Source organism: Chlorocebus sabaeus, chromosome 14 (assembly GCF_047675955.1).
Source record: "Chlorocebus sabaeus isolate Y175 chromosome 14, mChlSab1.0.hap1, whole genome shotgun sequence".
Lineage (NCBI taxonomy): Eukaryota > Metazoa > Chordata > Mammalia > Primates > Cercopithecidae > Chlorocebus > Chlorocebus sabaeus.
Genome location: NC_132917.1, coordinates 27,053,154 through 27,071,671, shown reverse-complemented (window position 1 = coordinate 27,071,671; position 18,518 = coordinate 27,053,154). Strand labels below are relative to the sequence as shown.

At 48.5% G+C, this 18,518-nt stretch overlaps 2 protein-coding genes and 1 long non-coding RNA gene across 8 annotated transcripts in view; 2 read left to right on the top strand and 1 right to left on the bottom strand.

The window, feature by feature from the left end:
* Positions 1 to 44: 44 nt before the first annotated feature.
* EIF2B4 (eukaryotic translation initiation factor 2B subunit delta) lies at positions 45 to 6,302 on the top strand. Of its 5 annotated transcripts, none has more exons than XM_007971136.3 (13): positions 45 to 198; positions 562 to 605; positions 927 to 1,062; positions 1,279 to 1,482; positions 1,754 to 1,833; positions 2,024 to 2,115; positions 2,667 to 2,781; positions 2,986 to 3,062; positions 3,251 to 3,353; positions 3,615 to 3,742; positions 3,892 to 4,069; positions 5,765 to 5,945; positions 6,065 to 6,302. In XM_007971136.3, exons 1-13 carry the CDS (start codon positions 168 to 170, stop codon positions 6,262 to 6,264), a joined length of 1,569 nt encoding a protein of 522 aa, XP_007969327.1. In that variant the 5' UTR covers positions 45 to 167; the 3' UTR covers positions 6,265 to 6,302. The 5 variants fall into 5 exon arrangements, with proteins under 5 accessions (XP_007969327.1, XP_037862641.1, XP_007969326.1 ...); XM_038006713.2 differs by having other exon boundaries at positions 1,276 to 1,482; positions 2,693 to 2,781; XM_007971135.3 differs by having other exon boundaries at positions 1,276 to 1,482.
* On the bottom strand, positions 3,283 to 16,720 carry LOC119627204 (uncharacterized). The gene is made up of 3 exons (XR_005243278.2): positions 16,624 to 16,720; positions 7,086 to 7,229; positions 3,283 to 3,386 (listed from the first exon to the last, which is right to left on the bottom strand). It is a non-coding gene; the product is annotated as an uncharacterized lncRNA (long non-coding RNA).
* Positions 16,633 to 18,518, top strand: part of GTF3C2 (general transcription factor IIIC subunit 2) — a 28,797-nt gene continuing 26,911 nt past the window's right edge. Inside the window, exon 1 of one of the 2 annotated variants that reach the window (XM_038006708.2) lies at positions 16,633 to 16,741. The gene's annotated coding sequence lies outside the window, so the exon portion shown is untranslated. Of the gene's footprint in view, positions 17,149 to 18,518 lie in introns of both variants that reach the window. The other variant, XM_038006709.2, reaches the window with a different exon arrangement.

Below are 18,518 nucleotides of genomic sequence, written 5' to 3'. Positions count from 1 at the left end.
CGGGGCGGGGGCCCGGGGCCCGTTAGAAATTGTAGTCCGATTAGGGCTGCGCGTCCTGCTTTGGCGGCTCAGCCTCCAGCCCAGGTGGCGCTGTGGACCCAGCGGCCACGGAGCGAGGCAGCGGGGCGGCTCCGTGACCAGACGGGCGGAGCCTAGGACTGAGGGCGATGGCTGCTGTGGCCGTGGCTGTTCGCGAGGGTGAGTGAAGAGCCAGGCCTGCCTACCGGTACGCAGGCCGACGAGCCCCGGACAGCTAGGGCCGGGCCCTGAGCGCCTTTGGGCCCCGCCGCTCCGTTCCAGCGCCACGCTGGGCGCCGGTCTACACAGTCTCTAGCGCAGTCCCGCGCCGTGCTCCGGCTGGTTCCTGTGAGGAGGATCGGTGACCCCTCCTTTCCTTTGATCCACCGCGCAGTGCGTCCCCACGCGGATCTTTGGCTCGCCTCGCGCCTGCCGGCGGAGCCATGGTCATGCTAACCCAGCAGCCGGCTGCGCCGAGTGCTAGTGCCCCCAAGCCCTCCCGGAGTCTGTCTGGCTCACTTTGTGCCCTGTTTTCTGATGCAGACTCGGGATCCGGGATGAAGGCGGAGCTTCGCCCTGGGCCTGGGGTAAGTGTGGCTTCCCTCCCAAGCCGCCTGCCAAGCGCTACGCAGGAGGCTGTGCCAGCTTTATTCCGCCCCAGCTCCCATCCCGTGTCAGTTTATTTCTCAGTAAAGCCAGGAGATTTTACAGCGGTCTTGCAACTCTAGCAATATATGATTCTGTCCCTGGAGGAGAAACGTCAGTCTCTGTGGATGTAAGCTTGTAACAGGTAGCTTGTGGAAGTTAGGGAGAACTAAGGATTTAACCATGTATTCGTAAGCATCCAATAGTGTTTGTTCCCCTTTGGAATTGTTGGGGAAGAGCAGTATCCTATGTCTGTGTCTCAGGCAGTGGGGAGGGAAATGACCAAAGAAGAGAAGCTGCAGCTTCGGAAGGAAAAGAAACAGCAGAAGAAGAAACGGAAGGAAGAAAAGGGGGCAGAACCAGAAACTGGCTCTGCTGTATCTGCAGCCCAATGTCAAGGTGCGGGGTCTTTTTTAAAGGGCTGGGGTGTGGAGCTGGTAGAGGGATGTGGTGGGAGAGAGAAGGGAGAGACAGGACAAAGTTGATTTGAGCAAGTGTGTAAAGCAAAGAGGTTTACAAGGAGAGAAGCTAGTTTTAGCTGGGACACGGATATTGCCTGCCTGCATCTTGGGCACCTGTGTTTTTTTGTTTTTTTTTTTTTAATGCTTTTAGTAGGCCCAACCAGAGAACTGCCAGAATCAGGCATTCAGTTGGGCACTCCTGGGGAGAAAGTTCCAGCTGGTCGGAGTAAGGCTGAACTTCGGGCTGAGCGTCGAGCCAAGCAGGAGGCTGAGCGGGCCCTGAAACAGGCAAGAAAAGGGGAACAAGGAGGACCACCTCCTAAGGCCAGCCCCAGCACAGCTGGAGAGACCCCCTCAGGTATCTTCCCTTCATTTTAAGACCTCCCTTACTCCTAATTCTAACACCAGCTCAGGCTGCCCTGTAGTAAAACAGCTCTCGCCTCTCATTCTCACCTTGGAATCCAGAGTTCTGAATTCTTCCCATCATCCTATCCCTATTTCCTTTTCTACTCTATTCTCCCTTGTTTTCCCCACCTCATCCTGTTTTTCTTGATGCCCCTTATACCCTAAGAGCAAATTACATATTTCAAGACCTACAGTGTCCTGAAAACATGATCATTATCTTTCAGGAGTGAAGCGTCTCCCTGAGTACCCTCAGGTTGATGACCTGCTTCTGAGAAGGCTTGTTAAAAAACCAGAGCGTCAACAGGTAGGAAGTGGGTTTGGTGCCTGGGTAGAAAGAGACTAGGGAAATGGACTGGAGGGAGGAAAGGTGCTGGGTGCAAAGTGAGAAGGATGGGTGCTTGGGTCAGAGTAGTCTTACTGCTCACTTCCTTTCCAGCTTTATCTCATCATTTTTAAACTCTGGGCCATTGGTCCTGTTTCCTTGTTTTGTCAAGGTTCCTACACGAAAGGATTATGGATCCAAAGTCAGTCTCTTCTCTCACCTACCCCAGTACAGCAGACAAAACTCTCTGACCCAGTTTATGAGGTAGGATCCTATGAGATCGTCATAACTTTTGAGTCTGAGGAGTTTTAGTAAGTCAGTATTGAAAGTGTCTAGTAAGGGCCGGGCACGGTGACTCAAGCCTGTAATCCCAGCACTTTGGGAGGCCGAGACGGGTGGATCACGAGGTCAGGAGATCGAGACCATCCTGGCTAACACGGTGAAACCCCGTCTCTACTAAAAAAATACAAAAAAAACTAGCCGGGCGAGGTGGCGGCACCTGTAGTCCCAGCTACTCGGGAGGCTGAGACAGGAGAATGGCGGGAACCCGGGAGGTAGAGCTTGCAGTGAGCCGAGATTGAGCCACTGCACTCCAGCCTGGGCGACAGAGCGAGACTCCGTCTCAAAAAAAAAAAAAAAAAAGAAAGTGTCTAGTAAGGTGGGCTCTGCAGGAAGAAGTATGAACCCAAGGCAGAACTGTAGAAGAAGAGGGGAAATCTGCTAGTGAAGGAAGTTCCTTTTCATTAGGGGCAGGTGGGCAGGGCAGTAGATGCTCAAGCTCCCTTTCGAAGTATGTGACACCGCCATCCCATCAGCATCCCATCCTCTGTGATCCACCCAGCCATGGTGCGACTCGGCCTGCAGTACTCCCAGGGCCTGGTCAGTGGCTCCAATGCCCGGTGTATTGCCCTGCTTCGTGCCTTGCAGCAGGTATGTCCTATCCTGTTCTCTCTTACAATCCAACCCCACCTCCCCCAACACTACCCCAGCTTCTCTGTCACCCAAGGTCACCTCTGGGGGACAGAGGGAATACTCCCACCCTCAGAACATTTTCTTCAGTGAAGCTTATCCCCAGCCCCCGTTCAGAGATCTTTATTAAGGGGCGTTTTGCAGATCACCTTGTGTACCCTATAGGTGATTCAGGATTACACAACACCACCCAATGAAGAACTCTCCAGGGATCTAGTGAATAAACTAAAACCCTACATGAGGTAGGAATAACACTATAAGTCCACTCCCACCTCACCCAATCTTTGTCTTGTACTCTTTTTCGTGCTTTTCTATCTCTATTTTCATTTTCTGTTCTGTTTTCTTTTTAAAGACTTTTTTTTTTTTAATGTGAAAGCTTTGTAAGTTGTGAAGAGTTGCACAGACGTAAGGTATTGCTGTTGTATTACAGCTTTCTGACTCAGTGCCGTCCCCTGTCAGCGAGCATGCACAACGCCATCAAGTTCCTTAACAAGGAAATCACCAGTGTGGGCAGTTCCAAGCGGGAAGAGGAGGTGATGAGTATGAGAAATACGGAAGGCATGCACCTGTGGGTAGAATTAAGAAACATGTTCAAAACCCCCGGGAAGGCCAACATAAGCCTTTTTTTTTTTTTGCCCTAGTCAAGGGTTAAGGAAGGGTTTGGGCATTCTGACTTGTGCCATCTCTGGGCCCTCTATGGACCTGTCATCATACACATATTCAAGCACCTGGCATGATCATCAGTGGGATAAAAGTGTCCATTTCTTGTTCACTAAGGATTTTGCTCCATTTAGGCCAAGTCAGAACTTCAAGCAGCCATTGACCGGTATGTGCAAGAGAAGATTGTGCTTGCAGCTCAGGCAATTTCACGCTTTGCTTACCAGAAGATCAGTAATGGAGATGTGATCCTGGTATATGGATGGTATGGTCCAGACCCTGTATCTGAGCAAATTGGGGAGTTGGAATGATCTGAAGAAGGGACTACCCATTTGCCTTTGGGAATAAGTTGGGAATAAGTTAGTCATCAGTTACTGACATTTATAACTGAATCCTCCTCTTCATTCCCTCTAGCTCATCTCTGGTATCACGAATTCTTCAGGAGGCTTGGACAGAGGGCCGGCGATTTCGGGTGGTAGTGGTGGACAGCCGGCCACGGCTGGAAGGAAGGCACACGCTACATTCTCTAGTCCGTGCTGGTGTTCCAGCCTCCTACCTGCTGATTCCTGCAGTCTCCTATGTGCTCCCAGAGGTGAGTACAGAGGAAAAGGACTCCAAAGTTGGAGGTAAAAAGGTGTAGTAGTATAGACGTAATCTCACCTTCTCAAAGTTAGTTTTGTTTTTGTTTTGAGATAAGGATGGAGTGCAGTGGCGTGATCACAGCTCACTGCAGTCTTGACCTCCTAGGCTCAGGTGATCTTCCCACCTCCGCCTCTGAGTAGCTGGGACTACTGGTGTGCACCACCACGCCCAGCTAGTTTTTATTTTTCTTGTAGGGATGGGATATTGCTATGTTGCCCAGGCTGGAACTCCTGGGCTCAAGCAGTTCCCCTGTCTCAGCCTACCAAAGTACTGGGATTATAGGCATGAGCCACTGTGCCCAGCCACAGTTATTTAAAAGTATTAGAATTATATAGTCCTGGCTTGGCGCCATGGCTCACGCCTGCAATCTCAGCACTTTGGGGGTCCAACGCAGGAGGATCACTTGAGCCCAGGAGTTCAAGACCAGCCTGCTCAACATAATGAGACCCTGTCTCCACACACACATACACACACAAACATACAAAATTAGCTGGGCATGGTGCATGCGCATGTAGTTCCAGCTACTTAGGAGGCTGAGATGGGAGGATTGCTTGAGCCCGGGAGCTGCAGTGAGCTGTGATTGCACCACTGCACTCCAGCCTGGGCGACGACAGAGTGAAACCCTGTGTCAAGACAAAAAATTACATAGCCCTGTTTATATTTAATTGGAAAAACACTGACAGTATGTTACAGCAGTCTAGCTATTGCAAAAACATTACATTAAACTAGCAACCAGGAAGAGGGAACAAGACAAAAGTAACTTCAAAGTTTAGTTTTCCTGTGGGAGATTTGATGGGTCAGTGGTCAGGTGTTTTCACAGAGGAAGAGCCATCATTAAGATGTTTTCACAGAAGAAAAGCCATGATTAAGATTTATTACTTGCCAGGCCCAGTGGGTCACGCCTGTAATCCTATCTCTGTGGGAGTCCGAGGCAGGCAAATCATCTGAAGCTGGGAGTTTGAGACCAGCCTGACCAACGTGGAGAAACCCCGTCTCTACTAAAAAAACAAAAAATCAGCTGGGAGTGGTGGTGTGTGCCTGTAATCCCAGCTACTGTGGAGGCTGAGGCAGGAGAATCACTTGAACCCAGGAGGCGGAGGTTGTGGTGAGCCGAGATCGTGCCACTGCACTCCAGCCTGGGCAACAAGAGTGAAACTTGGTCTCAAAAAACAAAAAGATTTATTACTTGTCTCTTTGTTTTTGTTTCCTTCCCTTCTTTTCACAGGTGTTGAGATTTTTTTTTTTTTTGTGATGGCATCTTGCTCTGTCGCCCAGGCTGGAGTGCAGTGGCACGATCTCGGCTCACTGCAAGCTCCGCCTCCCTGGTTTATGCCATTCTCCCGCCTCAGCCTCCTGAGTAACTGGGACTACAGGCGCCCGACACCTCGCCCAGCTAGTTTTTTGTATTTTTTTAGTAGAGACGGGGTTTCACCGTGTTAGCCAGGATGGTCTCGATCTCCTGACCTCGTGATCCACCCGTCTCGGCCTCCCAAAGTGCTGGGATTACAGGCTTGAGCCACCACGCCCGGCCATGTTGAGATTTATTACTTGTCTTAATGTTGCTGTCCTGTAAGTAGGGGACTTTATTCTGCATTGATACAACAATGACATTTTTTCTCTTCCCCTTCTCCTGTGAAACAAACAGGTTTCCAAGGTGCTATTGGGAGCTCATGCACTCTTGGCCAACGGGTCTGTGATGTCACGGGTAGGGACAGCACAGTTAGCCCTAGTGGCTCGAGCCCATAATGTACCAGTGCTGGTTTGCTGTGAAACATACAAGTTCTGTGAGCGTGTGCAGACTGATGCCTTTGTCTCTAATGAGCTAGGTAAGTAGGGCAAAAGAGAAGCCTCCAGCTACCTGTGAAGACTTGAGAGTGAGAGAGAGGGGCGGATAAACTAGAACTTCTTTTCTAAAAGAACGTAATGGGTACACCTTCCATTGCAGATGACCCTGATGATCTGCAGTGTAAACGGGGAGAACATGTCGCACTGGCTAACTGGCAGAACCACGCATCCCTACGGTTGTTGAATCTAGTCTATGATGTGACTCCCCCAGAGCTTGTGGATCTGGTGATCACAGAGCTGGGGATGATCCCTTGCAGTTCTGTACCTGTTGTTCTACGAGTCAAGAGCAGTGACCAGTGAGGGGGAAAACACAGGGTTAATAAATGCCATAGTCCCTATGCTGCCTTTGTTTCTCTTTTAGCATCTCCACCACTTAAGTTAGGAGTCCAGACTCCACAACCCCTTTTATCACCTGCTACTAACCTCAGACCTTTGTGAAGACCTGCTCAGGTAACTAGCTCCATGCCAGTGCGTTGGGGCTAACCTGAAGGTCCGTATAAAGAACCAAAACTACCCAAATCAATCATTCACTGAGCATCTACATGCCAGATACTAAACTAGGTATGAGGAGGAATATGAGAACAAATAGTCCTGGGCTGGGCGCAGTGACTCATTCCTGTAATCTCAGCATTTTGGGAGGCTAAGGCAGGGGGATTGTTTGAACCCAGAGGTTTGAGACCAGCCTGGGCAACACAGCAATCCTGTCTCTGCAAAAAATAAAAATCAGCTGGGCATGGTTGTGCTCATCTGTTGTCCCAGCTACTCAGGAGGCTGAAGCAGGAGGATTGCTTGAGCCCAAGAGGTAGAGGCTGCAGTAAGCCATGATCGTACCACTGAACTCCAGCCTGGGTGACAGAGTGAGACCCTGTCTCAAAAGAGTCCTAACCTTATAAATTAGCATTGGTTGAATACTTACTGTGTGTCAGAAACTGTTCTGAACCCATTCCTACCCCTTTAGGAAGATTAACGCAACTCTATGAAGGCTGGGTGCGGTGGCTCATGCCTGTAATCCCAGCACTTTGGGAGGCCGAGGCAGGCAGATCACCTAAGGTCAGAAGTTCGAGACCAGCCTGGCCAACACAATGAAACTCTGATGTCTCTACTATAAATACAAAAATTACCTGGGTGTGGTGGCACGTGCCTGTAATCCCAGCTACTCCAGAGACTGAGGCAGGAGAATCTCTTGAACCCAGGAGATGGAGATTGCAGTGAGCCGAGATCGCGCCATTGCACTCTAGCCTGGGCAACAAAGCGACGCTCCATCTCTAAAAATAAAAATAATAATACAACTCTAAGAAGTAAATGCAATTTTACAGATGAGATAATGGAAGCATCAAAGGTGAAGTTGCTTGCCCAAGGCAACACAGCTCAGGCACAGAAAAAGTTACTTACCCAAGGCAGACAGATTTAAGTTACTTGCCCTAGGTAACAGAGCTAGTCAGTAGCTAAACGAGGATGTGACCTCAGGCAGTCTGGATCTAGAGATTGTGCCCTTTTGTGCTATATTACCCTAAGGAGTACTTACCATGGTATACGAAGATAATATCTACAGTATGAGGTAACCCAGTAGTAGTATGAACGAAAGATTGGTGAAAACTTCACAAGTCACATCTAACCTAGTCCTTGAAAGATAAGTAATTGCCCAGTTGGGGAAGAAAAAAAAAAAAGAAGAAGAAACAGCTTGAACACAAAGAATAGGCCTTAAAGTGAGTGGCCAATGTAAAAGTGTCACATAGAAAGGTGAGGCTAGAACTGAGGCTTACTGTTGAGTGATCAAACTGCAAAGGTAAGTTGGGGCCAGACTGTGAGTCCAACCACTGGTTAGCTTAAAATGGAGAGTTATCTATTGAGTATATATGTGTATTATTGATTTTTTTTTTTGAGACAGTCACTCATCTCCCAGGCTGGAGTGCAATGGCACTATCTCGGTTCACTGCAACCTCCGCCTCCTGTGTTCAAACGATTCTCCTGCCTTAGCCTCCCAAATAGCTGGGATCACAGGTGCCCGCCACCACACCCAGCTAATTTTTGTATTTTTAGTAGAGATGGAGTTTCACCACGTTGGTCAGGCTGGTCTTGAACTCCTGACCTCAAGCAATCCACCCACCTTGGCCTCCCAAAGTGCTGGGATTACAGGCGTCAGCCATTGCACCCAACCGTTTTTTTTGTTTGTTTTGTTTTTTGGGTTTTTTTTTGAGACAGAGTCTCACTCTGTCACCCAGGCTGCAGTGCAGTGGCGTGATCTCAGCTCACTGCAAGCTCTGCCTCCCAGGTTCACGCCATTCTCCTACCTCAGCCTCCAGAGTAGCTGGGACTACAGGTGCCTGCCACCACGCTTGGCTAATTTTTTGTATTTTTAGTAGAGATGAGGTTTCACCGTGTTAGCCAGGATGGTCCTGATCTCCTGACCTCGTGATCCGCCCACCTCAGCCTCCCAAAGTGCTGGGATTACAGGCGTGAGCCACCATGCCCGGCACCCAACTGTTTTATCAGATTTTTTTTTTTTTTTTTTTTTTTTGAGACGGAGTCTGGCTCTGTCGCCCAGGCTGGAGTGCAGTGGCCGGATCTCAGCTCACTGCAAGCTCCGCCTCCTGGGTTTACGCCATTCTCCTGCCTCAGCCTCCCGAGTAGCTGGGACTACAGGCGCCGCCACCACGCCCGGCTAGTTTTTTGTATTTTTTTAGTAGAGACGGGGTTTCACCATGTTAGTTAGCCAGGATGGTCTCGATCTCCTGACCTCGTGATCCGCCCGTCTCGGCCTCCCAAAGTGCTGGGATTACAGGCTTGAGCCACCGCGCCCGGCCTAGATTTTTTTTTTTTTTTTTAATACTCTAAGTTCTAGGGTGCATGTGCACAATGGGCAGGTTTGTTATGTAGGTATACATGTGCTTTGTTGGTTTTATCAAAAATTTTTCAGCAGCATAAAAGTAGAACTATACAAAGAATCTCCATGACCAGATGCAACAGTTACCAAATTTGCCACATTCACATTCTCCTTTTGTTGTTTTTCCATTTTTTTTTTTTTTTTTTTTTTTTGAGACAGAGTTTCACTCTTGTTGCCCAGGCTGGAGTGCAATGGCGGGATCTCAGCTCACTTCAATCTCCACCTCCCGGGTTCAAGCGATTCTCCTGCCTCAGCCTCTCAAGTAGCTAGGATTACAGGCATGTGCCACCATACCTGGCTAATTTCATATTTTTAGTAGAGACTGGGTTTCTCCATGTTGGTCAGGCTAGTCTTGAACTCCCGACCTCAGGTGATTCGCCTGCCTCAGCCTCGCAAAGTGCTGGGATTACAGGCGTGAGCCACTGTGTTTTTCCTTAATTAAGTTACTTTAGATCAAATCCAAGCATTATATCATTTCACTCCTATAACTTCAATGTCTCTTAAGAAATATGGAAATTGGCCGGGTGCAGTGGCTCACGCCTGTAATCCCAGCACTTTGGGAGACTGAGGCGGGCGGATCACGAGGTCAGGAGATCGAGACCATCCTGGCTAACACGGTGAAACCCCATCTCTACTAAACAACATACAAAAAATTAGCCAGGCGTGGTGGTGGGCGCCTGTAGTCCCAGCTACTTGGGAGGCTGAGGCAGGAGAATGGTGTGAACCCGGGAGGTGGAGCTTGCAGTGAGCCGAGATCGTACCACTGCACTCCAGCCTGGGCAACAGAGTGAGACTCCGTCTCAGAAAAAAAAAAAAAAAGAGAAAATATGGAAATTTACCATAATATCACTTATTAAATTACACTTTCTGAGTATTGAATCCATAATCAAATTTCCTTGGCTGAAAAATGACTTACAGTTTGACTCAAGATCCAAACAAATCCACACATTACATTTGGTGACATCTCTTAAAAAGCAGTCTCCTCTCCCCTTTTCATATTGACATTGGCTTGTAGAAGCCATGTTGTCATAGGAAAGGTTCTGCATTCTAGATTTGACTGTTTACTTTCTTATGTTGTCATTTAACTCGTTCCCTATGTCCTGTATTTTTTTCTTTTCTTTTTTTTATTTGAGACAGAGGCTTGCTCTGTTGCCCAGGCTGGAGTGCAATGGCGTGATTTCGGCTTAGTGCAACCTCCGCCTCCCGGGTTCAAGCGATTCTCCTGCTTCAGCCTCCCGAGTAGCTGAGACTACAGGTGTGCATCACCACACCTGGCTAATTTTCTTCTGTATTTTTAGTAGAGACGGGGTTTCGCCACATTGGCCAGGCTGGTCTTGAACTCCTGACCTCAGATTATCCACCCACCTTGGCCTCCCAAAGTGCTGGGATTACAGGCATGAGCCACTGCGCCTGGCCCCTAAATGCTGTATTCAACTTTTTGGGCAACAATGTTTAATAAGTGGTTCTGTGTGCTTTATATTGCTTCACACCAGGAGGCAAACAATGACTGGTGGTTTCATTTTCAGTGATGAGTGGGTCCAGGCATTTCAAAGTTTCCTAAAAGCTCTTTAGGGATTTCATCCACTGGTGATTGTTGCCTGGATTATTTCATTGGGACATGCAAAATGGTGATTTTTCTATCATTCTTTTCACATTTACTAGCTGTTAATCTATTAAAAAAAAAAAAAAAAAAAAAACTCCTGGGCTGAGCAGTGGCTCATGCCTGTAATCCCAGCAGGTTGGGAGGCTTAGGTGTGCAGAACACCTGAGGTCAGGAGTTCGAGACTAGCTTCACCAACATGGTAAAACCCCGTCTCTACTAAAAAAAAAATACAAAAATTAGCTGGGAGTGGTGGCAGGTGCCTGTAATCCCAGCTACTCAGGAGGCTGAGGCACAAGAATTGCTTGAACCTGGGAGGCAGAGGTTGCAGTGAGCCAAGATCGCACCAAGCCTGGGCGACAGAGTGAGACTCGGTCTCAAAAAACAAACAAAACCTTCCTCTCATCAGTTATTTTGAACTACAGTTTATACTAGAAAGGCAAGATAAATACCTTATTCTTTCCCCCCCCCCCTTTTTTTTTGTGCCAATTTTCAGGAATCGGTCACTACTTTCAATGGTATGGGATGAGTAGCTGATATTTTGGCTTTTACTTTTTTTTTTTTTTTTTTGAGACGGAGTCTCGCTGTGTCTCCCAGGCTGGAGTGCAGTGGCTCACTGCAAGCTCTGCCTCCCGGGTTCACGCCATTCTCCCGCCTCAGCCTCCGAGTAGCTGGGACTACAGGCGCCCGCCACCACGCCCAGCTAGTTTTTTTTGTATTTTTAGTAGAGACGGGGTTTCACCATGTTAGCCAGGATGGTCTCGATCTCCTGACCTCGTGATCCACCCGCCTCGGCCTCCCAAAGTGCTGGGATTACAGGCTTGAGCCACCGCACCCAGCTGGCTTTTACTTTTTTTAAAGATCATTATGAATACATGGATTTCTATATATTGAACATACTACTTAATCATCAAAATTAAGCAGAGAATCAACAGGGTTGCCTTATGCTTTAGAAAGATAACCAGGCCAGGCATGGCAACTCATACCTGTAATCCCAGCACTTTGGGAGGCATAGGCAGGAGGATCACTTGCACTCAGTAGTGTAAGACCTGCTTGGACAATATAGCGAGACCTCATCTCTGTTAAACAACAATAAAAAAGCTGGATGTGGTGGTATACACCTGCTGCACACCCCAACTCTTCAGGAGGCTGAGGTGGGAGGTTGAGGCTGCAGTGAGCGGTGATCCCACCACTGCACTCCAGCCCAGGTGACAGAGCAAGACCCTGTCTCAAAATAAATAAATAAATAAATAAATACATAACCTAGTAGAAATTAGAGGCAGAGATGTAGATCAGTGAAAAGATTGGTTGTAAATCAAAATTACAAATGCATCTAAAACTTTGGTTCACAATTCCACTGCTAGGAATTATCCTACCCATATAGTTACACGTTTGAAGTAATTTAGATGCAAGGTTACTTATAGCAGTGTGGTTTATAATAGCAAGGGACCGTTGTCTATAATAGCAAAACCACATAAATATGCATCAATATCAACAAGGCACTAGCTGTACCACATCCATCCAATTGAATGCTAACCAGTTATAGCACAGAATGAGAAAGGTTTTTGTGTACAGAAATGGAATAATGGCCAAACTCAGTGACTTACACCTGTGATTCCAGCACTATGGGAGGCTGAGGCAAGAGGATCACTTCAGGCCAGGTGTTCAAGACCAGCCTGGTCAACATAACAAGACCCCATCTCAAGAAAAAATTTAAAAATTAGGCTGGGCGCAGTGGTTCATGCCTGTAATTCTAGCGCTTTCGGAGGCCAAGGTGGACAGATGACGAGGTCAGGAGTTCGAGACCAGCCTGACCAACATGGTGAAACCCGTCTCTACTAAAAATACAAAAATTAGCCAGACGTGGTGGCATGTGTCTGTAATCCCAGCTACTCAGGAGGCTGAGGCAGGAGAATCACTTGAACGGGAGGCAGAGGTTGCAGTGAGCTGAGATTGCACCACTGCACTCCAGCCTGGGCGACAGAGCAAGACTTTCAAAAAAAAAAAAAAAAATTACAAAATTAGCCAAGTGTGGTGGCTCACACCTGTAGTCTCAGCTACTTGGGAGGCTGAGGCAGGGAGACTGTTTGCGTCCAGGAGGTGGAGGCTGAGGCAGGGAGATCGTTTGAGCACAGGAGGTGGAGGCTGCAGTGAGTTGTACTCCACTGCATTCCAGCATGGGTGATAGAGCAAGACTCCATCTAGTTCAAAAAAAAAAAAAAAAAAAAGTAAAAGAAATGGAACAACCTCCAAGGTACACTTAGTTAAAAGAAGGTAGAAGACAGTGTATGTAGTTGCTGTTTGAATTAAAAAGAGGGAAAGATATATACATACATTTGCCCCTCTGAATCTGTGGGTTCTGTATCTGGATTTAACCAACCACAAATTGAAAATATTCAAGAAAAAAATTTCATTTTTACTGAACGTGTATAGACTTTCTCCTCATTATTCCCTAAACAACACAACACAATGCTATTTACATAGCATTTACATTGTATTAGGTATTATAAGAAATCTATGGCTGGGCAAGGTGGCTCACGCCTGTAATCCTAACACCTCCAGAGGCTGAGGCAGGTGGATCACCTGAGGTCAGGAGTTCGAGACCACCCTGGCCAACGTGGCAAAAACCCATCTCTACTGAAAATACAAAAATTAGCCGGGTGTGGTGGCGCATGCCTGTAATCCCAGCTACTCAGGAGGCTGAGGCAGTTCAATTGCTTGAACCCAGGCGCAAACAATCTCCCTGCCTCAGCCTCCCAAGTAGCTGAGACTACAGGTGTGAGCCACCACACTTGGCTAATTTTTTAATTTTAATTTTTTTTTTTTTGAAAGAGTCTTGCTCTGTCGCCCAGGCTGGAGTGCAAGGGACCGTTGTTTGTAACAGGAGAATTGCTGAATTGCTCCTCAGCAATTCAGGAGGCGGAGGTTGCGGTGAGCTCAGATCGCGCCATTACACTTCAGTCTTGGGTACAACAGCAAAACTCTGTCTCAAGAAAAAAAAAAAAGGCCGGGCGCAGTGGCTCAAGCCTATAATCCCAGCACTTTGGGAGGCCGAGACGGGTGGATCACGAGGTCAGGAGATCGAGACCATCCTGGCTAACACGGTGAAACCCCGTCTCTACTAAAAAATACCAAAAAAAACTAGCCGGGCGAGGTGGCGGGCGTCTGTAGTCCCAGCTACTCCGGAGGCTAAGGCAGGAGAATGGCGTGAACCCGGGAGGCGGAGCTTGCTGTGAGCTGAGAACCGGCCACTGCACTCCAGCCTGGGTGACAGAGCGAGACTCCGTCTCAAAAAAAATAATTAAAAAAAAAAAAAAGAAAGAAAAGAAAAAAGAAAAAAAAAGAAATCTAGAGATGAGTTCAACAGTTTGCAAATACTACGCCACATTGGTCAGGCTGGTCTTGAACTCCTGACCTGAAGTGATCCACCCACCTCAGCCTCCCAAAGTGCTGGGATTATAGGTGTGAGCCACCGTGCCTGGCCATACTATGCCATTTTATATAAAGGACTTAAGCATCCACAGATACTAGTATCCGCCAGTCCAGGAGAAAATCTCAACAAATGCATACTGAGAGACAACTGTATTTACATTTGGGTATAAATACATAAAATTTCTTGGACTGAAAACAAGAGACTTATTAATTGCCTGGGTGGCTGGAGATAGAGGTGGAAAGTATTTACAAATACCCTTGGTATCTTTTGTATTTTGAGCCATGTGAATGCCTTATTCCAGAATAAATAGAATTATTTATTTTAAAAAAGAGACTGGCAGCCGGGCATGGTGGCTCACGTGGTGGCCCATGCCTGTAATCCCACTTTGGGAGGCCGAGGCAGATGGATCACTTGAGATCAGGAGTTCGAGACTAGCCTGGTCAATATGGTGAAACACCATCTCCACTAAAAATACAGAAATTAGCCGAGTGCGGTGGCACATGCCTGTAATCCCAGCTACTCCGGAGGCTGAGGCAGAAGAATTGCTTGAATCCAGGAGATGGAGGTTGCAGTGAGCCGAGATCATGCCACTGCACTCCAGCCTGGGAGACAAAGCAAGTCTCCGACTCAAAAAAGAAAAAAAAAAAAAAAAATCTTGCAATAGTTTAAGTCAAAGACAGCCTAATCTGAAGCAGCAGGAATGAAGAGACAGATTTGTTCAGTACAGAAGTAAATGCTTGAAACTGAGAGCTGTCCATCACACAAGCATTGCTAGCTGAGACAAAGAAAGAGGAAGACTCATGGGACTGGGTGTCCTCTTCCTCCCTCTTTTAGGTCTTAGCTCTCTCCTCCAATAGTTTTCTTTTTTTTTTTTTTTTTTTTTTTTTTGAGACAGAGTCTCGCTCTGTCGCCCAGGCTGCAGCGCAGTGGCGGGGCGATCTCGGCTCACTGCAAGCTCCGCCTCCCGGGTTCACGCCATTCTCCTGCCTCAGCCTCCTGAGTAGCTGGGACTACAGGCGCCCGCCACCTCGCCCGGCTAATTTTTTGTATTTTTAGTAGAGACGGGGTTTCACCGTGGTCTCGATCTCCTTACCTTGTGATCCGCCCGCCTCGGCCTCCGAAAGTGCTGGGATTACAGGCGTGAGCCACCGCGCCCGGCCCAATAGTTTTCTTATATATTTTGTCCAACCAAGGGAATTTAATGAGGGCAGAGAAAGGTTTGTTTACTCCACTCCTTCGTTCTCCATATTTATACATCCTGCAATCTCTCCTCCAGGTATGGGGAGACTTGTGAAATTTATTTTTTTTTTTCGTATCTTGGTAACAGCAAAAGAGACCTGTGACATTTATATGGCTTTACATGCCTCAGGAAAACACAGAAACCTGTTGCATTCGTTCCTTCTCCACCAAATCTCACCTCCCTTTGAGGGAATGGGGCAAACCCTCTGACCAAGGTCAAGGACCAAGGCCAGGGCCCACTCTCATAGATAGTACAACCTGCCCCACTCAGGCCATACTGTTCTTTTTTATTTTCTTTTTTGAAATAAAGTTTCGCCTTGTCACCCAGGCCAGGGCTCAATGGCGTAATCTGGGCTTATTGCAACTTTCACCTCCCAGGTTCAAGCGATTCTCCTGCTTCAGCCTCCTGACTACAGGCACATGACCATGCCCGGCTAATTTTGTATTTTTAGTAGAGACGGGGGTTTCACCAAGTTGGCCAGGCTGGTCTCGAACTCCTGATCTCAAGTGATCTGCCCACCTCGGCCTTCCAAAGCGTTGGGATTACAGGCGTGAGCCACCGCGCCCGGCCTTCTTTCTTTTTTTTTAAAAATAGAGTCGGGGTCTCGCCGGGCGCGGTGGCCACGCCTGTAATCCCAGCACTTTGGGAGACTGAGGCAGGCGTATCACGAGGTCAGGAGTTCGAGACCAGCCTGACCAACACAGTGAAATCCCTTCTCTACTAAAAAGACAAAAATTATCCGGGTGTGGTGGCAGGCGCCTGTAATCCCAGCTACTTGGGAGGCTGAGGCAGGACAATTACTTGAACCCGGGAGGGGAAGTTTGCAGTGAGCGGAGATCGCGTCACTGCACTCCAGCCTGGGGACAGAGCAAGGCTCCGTCTCAGGAAGAAATAAAACGGGGTCTATGTTGCCCAGGCTGGTCTCGAGTTCCTGGGCTCAAGTGATCCTCCCCCGCGTTGGCCTCCCAAAGTGCTGGGATTACAGGCACGAGCCACCATGCCCAGCCAAAGCCATGCTTTTCTATTCCTACTCCTTCCCTTCCTTGTCCTCTTTCCAAGCTCTCTCGGGCCCATCTTTGACTTCGCTACAGCGGCCCACGGCTAGACTTCTTTGTCTCCCAGACTCCGTATTGGGCTCGGAAGCCGCCCGGGTTGCAGGTACAGACTCTCAGGTCTAGCTGGCTCTTCCGGCTACAGGCGCGGCAGTCTGGCCGGAAAGGCAGGGTTCAGCGATCCAAAGCGCGAGCCCGGCCTGGGAGTCCGCCTCCTCCCGGCTCCCGTCGAGGCCGCGTGGGAACCCGTTGGCCGCGCAGGCGTCGATCTGCCCTTTTTGACACTGCAACTCCCATGAGGCCGTGCAGCGTCCCTGGCGCCGCTGAAGACGCCTTGGAACTCGACCGGCTCCGGAGGGCTCGGTGACTCTGGCCGCGCTGCATTATGGAATACAGAGTCTAAGAGAAAACTAGCCCGGCACCGACTCCCGACCAAGCACACGTGTTTACCTAGTGCACTGGGGTGGGGGCGTCAGTGAAGAGCAGCTAACAAGATTTCGTCATAAGACCGCGACCAGACAGGCGGCGCCATCTTCGAACTTAGACTTCCGGAAGGACTTTGGCGAGGGTGAGTGTACCGCCGCAGCGGGTGTGTGGGGGGCCCCACGATTACTCCTCCCCCTTCTTTTGCCGTAGCACTAAGATATTGGGAACAAACTCCTGGCTCCAGTCTTCTCCCAGCCACAGCAGCGCGCCTTTCAGCGTCTGCGCTCCTACAGAGCACCATCATGCTCCGCACCTTCCCTACTGTGGCCACCGTGCACCCCCCATCTCTGCAAGCCTCGGGTCTTGCCCTCCTCCCCCTCGCGGTGTCGGTAACGCGGAAGCCTGTGTCTGGGCCTAGGCGCGGCATACATAGCGTCCCTCGAACTCGGCGAACCTGCAGTAGTCCTTGGTCTTAGAAATACCAGGGCTCCTCTCCCGCGCAGGCTAGTGGAGAAATCTGCCTTCACGCCCAGGACTGAAGAAGGGCAGGTGATGGTCCCTAGAGTGGTTGTGGGTCAATATGTTTTAGCTGTGTCCCAACCTCTTCCTCGAGGAGGCTCTTTAACCCCAAAGGTTGTGCCCCGCGCGCTGCAACGCCATTGGCGTAGCCAAGGGCCAGTTGTGTTTTCCTGTCTAGTCCTTTTGTCCCGTGGCAAGTTGGCTGTCTGTTGGGGAAGTCAGAGGTGGCGACTTCAACTCCGCCGGAGGCAACTCACTTTGTTGAAGGGATGTATAGGATATGGACAAACCTTTTTGTTCCAGAGGCATATACAATTTTAAGTCAATCCCGTGCCATCGTCACTATTTTTGCAATCTCTTTTTATCAACTGTACTGTTGTTTTCTGAATAGTTCTCTTTAAATTGACTTACTTAAAAAGTTTAAATGCGTTAGTCTCGACCTAAGCAATATAAATGAAACCGTGGGTTTCATGGGCTACTTATAATTGTTTATGAAAGTTGAAATAAAAGCACTAGTCACTAAAATGTTCGTTTTCATACCATGAAAAACATCTTGCATACCGCCAGTTGTACCCTAGGAGCACTTTAGGAAACGACATATTAAGCCAAGCAGTGTGTTTAAAGTAATTTCATACTTGAGGTGCAGTGTTGTGTCATTACTTTTTCTTGGCCGGGGAGGTCAGGCTGGCATCGTGGAGCAGCAAGGGAACCAGATTGGGGTGCAGTGGAAGATTTTAGAAACTCTAGTACGAATTTACTGATCATCTATTCCTTTACTGTGTATCCAAAATTTGTACCATCACACATCCGGTTGCTGCCTTCCATGAGAAGTGTATTTTTTTTTTTTTTTGAGACGGAGTTTTGCTCTTGTTGCCCAGGCTGGAGTGCAGTGGCGTGATCTCGGCTCACCACAACCTCCGCCTCCCGGGACAGAGTCTCGCTCTGTCTCCCAGGCTGGAGCGCAGTGGCACGATCTCGGCTCACTGCAGCCTCTGCCTCCCGGGTTCAAGCGATTCTCCTGTCTCAGCCTCCTGAGTAGCTGGGATTATAGGCGCGTGCCACCACGCCTGGCTAATTTTGTATTTTTAGTAGAGACGGGGTTTCACCATGTTGGTTAGGCTGGTCTCGAACTCCTGACCTCGTGATCCGCCCACCTCAGCCTCCCAAAATGCTGGGATTACAGGCGTGAGCCACTGTGCCCGGCCAGGCAAATTGTATGTACAGGCAATTCATAAAAGACATATGGGTATCCAATATATAGAAAGAAGTTGCTAACACCAGTTATTATCAGTGTAAATAAATAGAGTGGGGAAGAATTCTTTCACCTATCAGATTGGCGAAAATTAAAAACAGTAAAGGTGTGATAAAATGGGTACTAATATACATAAATGGTTTTAATT